Here is a 4,548-nt window from a genome sequence, read left to right as displayed (position 1 = left end):
GTGTAGGCCTAAGGCTGAGGCTAGGTAATAGGCACCTCATAGGATAACAGAACTTCTTCCTCATGGCCTGTGAGAAAGTCTGAACCTTGCTGAATCCTACTAGCGGTGGAATTGGGGCCTGAGCTTCTGACTCCTGTCTCTTGGCATGGCGGTCATAGGATGCTCTGGAAGGTGTCTAGTAGGGCTGTTATTTATTCTGGAACCAAGTCATTTTTCTGACCAGGTCTTTCCCCACCTGCTTAACTTGTTGGTTCCTGAGGTATAGATGAAAAGGTTCAAGAGGGGGTTAATAATTGTATTGATTAGGGACACCTCTTTGTTGAGATCAACCCTCTTGCCTGGATAGGGCTTGACATACATGAAGAAGCAACTTCCATAGCACATGGTGGCCACAATGATGTGGGAGGAGCAAGTAGAAAAAGACTTCTTCCTCTCCTGGGGGCAGGGGATCCTGACAATTGTCCAAATGATCTGGGCATAGGATAGGTTGATCAGAACGATTGTGCTGAGCAGTGCCTTCAAGACCAGGGTAAAGTCCACCATCTCCAGCATATTTGGCCCACTGTAGACCACCTCCATCAGAAGCATGTGGTCACAGAAGAAGTGGTTGATGTGGGCCTCACAGAAAGGAAGCTGACTGGTCAGGATGACAGGCACAATGATGAAACAGAACTCTGCCAGCCAGCAGGTAAGGAAGAGTTGCGTGCAGACTCTGCTGCTCATGAGGATGGGGTAGTAGAGGGGCTTGCAGATGGCAGTGTGCCAGTCATAGGGCATGATCATGGATAGGAAGAACTCTGTGGCCCCTAGGAAAATGTGAAAAAAGTACGGGGCAATACAGCTGGTAAAGATGATAGTTTTGGTCCCTGTAGCAATGTTGAGCAGCATCTTGGGCACAATGACAGTTTGGAACTAAATTTCTAAACAGGATAGATTTCAGAGGAAGAAGTACATAGGGGTCTGCAGGCAGGTGTCCAGGAGGATCAGGCTGATAAGGGTCAGGTTCCTAGAGGCATTCAGGAGGTAGGTGAGCAACAGGGCAAGAAAATTGCCACCTGCAGCTCTTTGGTGTCTGTCAGGCCTTGAAGAACGGACTCAGTCACCATGGTCTGATTGGCCATTGTGGGCCTCAGGCCTTTTTCAGAAATGTGCAAGTCTAGGCAAATAGGACCTTCAGAAATTAAGATGAGGAAGGGAAAATTTCTCCTGAAGCCCATTGTTCTTTTGCCTCTCCTCTGCCTCCACACAGATTCAGCGAAGCAGAGCTGAAGCTTATGGAGGTTCTTCCTTAGCCAGAGATGCTACCACTTTCAGAATCTTTTTATTTTTTATAATTTTTATTGTGCTTTAACTGAAAGTTTGCAAATCAAGTCAGTCTCTCACACAAAAACTTTTATACACCTTTCTACATACTTCCAATTACTCTCCCCCTAATGAGACAACCCACTCCCTCCCTCCACTCTCTCTTTTCATGTCCATTTTGCCAGCTTCTAACCATCTCTACCTTCTCATCTCCCCTCCAGGCAGGAGATACCATCATAGTCTCAAGTGTCCACCTGATCCAAGAAGCTCACTCGTCACCAGCATCCCTCTCCAACCCATTGTCCAGTCCAATCCAAGTCTGAAGAGTTGTCTTCGGGAATGGTTCCTGTCCTGGGACAACAGAAGACCCGGGGGCCATGACCACCAGGGTTCTTCTAGTCTCAGTCAGACCATTAAACCTGGTCTTTTTATGAGAGTTTGGGGTCTGCATCCTACTGTGCTCCTGCTCCCTCAGGGGTTCTCTGTTGTGTTTCCTGTCAGGTCAGTCATCGGTTGTAGTTCTTCTGGTCTCAGGATGATGTAGCTTCAGGTTCATGTGGCCCTTTCTGTCTCTTGGGCTCCTAATTACCTCGTGTTCTTGGTATTCTTCATTTTCCTTTGGTCCAGGTGGGTTGAGACCAATTGATGCATCTTAGATGGCTGCTTGCTAGTGTTTAAGACCCCAGACGCCACTCTTCAAAGTGGGATGCAGAATGTTTTCTTAAAAGGTTTTATTACGCCAGTTGACTTAGATGTCCCTTGAAACCATGGACCCCAAACCCCTGCCCCTGCTATGCTGGTCTTCGAAACATTGTTTATTCAGGAAACTTCTTTGCTTTTTGTTTAGTCCAGTTGCGCTGACCTCACCTGTATTGTGTGTTGTCTTTCCCTTCACCTAAAGTAGTTCTTATCTACTGATTAGTGAATAACCCTCTCCCACCCTCCCTCCCTTCCCCCTCTTGTAACCATAAAAGAATGTTTTCTTTTCAGTTTAAACTATTTCTTAAGTTCTTATAATAGTGGTCTTATACAACATTTGTCCTTTTGCAACTAATTTCACTCAGCATAATGCCTTCCAGATTCCTCCATGTTATGAAATGTTTCACAGATTCATCACTGTTCTTTGTCGATGCGTAGTATTCCATTGTGTGAATACACCATAATTTATTTATCCATTCATCTGTCGATGGGCACCTTGGTTGCTTCCATCTTTTTGCTATTGTAAACAGTGCTGCAATAAACGTGGGTGTGCATATGTCTGTTTTTGTAAAGGCTCTTATTTCTCTAGGATATATTCTGAGTGGGATTGCTGGATTGTATGGTAGTTCTATTTCAAGCTTTTTAAGGAAGCGCCAAATTGATTTCCAAAGTGGTTGTAGCATTTTACATTCCCACCAGCAGTGTATAAGTGTTCCAATCTCTCCACAGCCTCTCCAACATTTATTATTTTGTGTTTTTTGGATTAATGCCAACCTTATTGGAGTGAGAAGAAATCTCGTTGTAGTTTTGATTTGCATTTCTCTAATGGCTAATGATCGTGAGCATTTCCTCCTGTATCTGTTAGCTACCTGAATGTCTTCTTTAGTGAAGTGTCTGTTCATATATTTTGCCCATTTTTTAATTGGGTTATTTGTCTTTTTGCAGTTGAGCTTTTGCTGTATCACGTAGATTTTAGAGATCAGGCACTGATCAGAAAAGTCATAGCTAAAAACTTTTTCCCAGTCCGTAGGTAGTCTTTTTACTCTTTTGATGAAGTCTTTGGATGAACATAGGTATTTGATTTTTAGGAGCTCCTAGTTATCTAGTTTTTCTTCTGCATTCTTAATAATGTTTTGTTTACTGTTTATGCCATGTATTAGGGCTCCTAATGTTGTCCCTATTTTTTCTTCCATGATCTTTACCGTTTTAGATTTTATGTTTAGGTCTTTGACCCATTTTGAGCTCATTTTTGTGCAAGGGGTGTGAGGTATGGGTCTTATTTCATTTTTTTGCAGATGGATATCCAGTTATACCAGCACCATTTGTTAAAATGGCTGTCTTTTCCCCGTTTAACTGTTTTGGGGCCTTTGCCAAATATCAGCTGCTCACGTGTGGATGGATTTATGTCTGGATTCTCAATTCTGTTCCATTGGTCTATGTGTCTGTTGTTGTACCAGTACCAGGCTGTTTTGACTTCTGTGGTGGTATAATAGGTCCTAAAATCAGATAGATAGGCTAAGGCCTCCCACTTTGTTCTTTTTCTGTAATGCCTTATTTATCCGGAACCTCTTTCCCTTCCATATGAAGTTGGTGATTTGTTTCTCCAACTCATTAAAGAATGTCGTTGGGATTTGGATCTGAATTGCATTAAATGTATAGATTGCTTTTGGTAGAATAGACATTTTTGTAATGTTAAGTCTTCCTGTCCATGAGCAAGGTATGTTCTTCCACTTACATAGGTCTCTTTTGGTTTCTTGCAGAGGTGTATTGTAGTTTTCTTTGTATAAGTCTTTAACAGCTCTGGTAAGATTTATTCCTAAGTATTTTATCTTCTTGGGGGCTACTGTAAATGGTATTGATTTGGTGATTTCCTTTTCGATGTCCTTTTTGTTGGTATAGAGGAATCCAACTGATTTTTGTATGTTTATCTTTTATCCCAATCTTCTGCTGAACCCTTCTATTAGTGTCAGCAGTTTTCTTGAGGATTCCTGAGGGTTTTCTGTGTATAAGATCATGTCGTCTGCAAATAGAGATAATTTTACTTCTTCCTTGCCGATCTGGATGCCCTTTATTTCTTTGTCTAGCCTGAATAGTCTGGCTAGGACCTCCAGCCGAATGTTGAAAAAGAGCGGTGATAAATGGCATCCTTGTCTGATTCCCATTCTCAAGGGAAATGCTTTCAGGCTCTCTCCATTTTGGATGATGTTGGCTGTTGGCTTTGTATAAATGCCCTTATGTTGAGGAATTTTCCTTCAATTCCTATTTTGCTGAGAGTTTTTATCATGAATGGGTATTGAACTTTGTCGAATGCCTTTTCTGCATCAATTGATAAAATCATGTGATTCTTATCTTTTGTTTTATTTATGTGATGGATTACATTAATTTTCTAGTGTTGAACTATCCCTGCATACCTGGTATGAATCCCACTTGGTCATGGTGAGTTATTTTACTGATATGTTGTTGAATTCTATTGGCTAGAATTTTGTTGAGGATTTTTGCATCTAAGTTCTTGAGGGATATAGGTCTGTAATTTTCTTTTTTTGTGGT

At 41.7% G+C, this 4,548-nt stretch overlaps 1 protein-coding gene across 1 annotated transcript; it reads right to left on the bottom strand.

The window, feature by feature from the left end:
• Positions 1–207: 207 nt before the first annotated feature.
• On the bottom strand, positions 208–888 carry LOC126076440 (olfactory receptor 6C76-like). The gene has a single exon (XM_049884956.1). It carries the CDS (start codon positions 886–888, stop codon positions 208–210), a length of 681 nt encoding a protein of 226 aa, XP_049740913.1.
• Between the last annotated feature and the right edge of the window lie 3,660 nt (positions 889–4,548).

This window comes from Elephas maximus, chromosome 4 (genome assembly GCF_024166365.1).
Source record: "Elephas maximus indicus isolate mEleMax1 chromosome 4, mEleMax1 primary haplotype, whole genome shotgun sequence".
Classification (NCBI taxonomy): domain Eukaryota; kingdom Metazoa; phylum Chordata; class Mammalia; order Proboscidea; family Elephantidae; genus Elephas; species Elephas maximus.
This window is presented reverse-complemented; position numbering and strand designations above follow the sequence as displayed.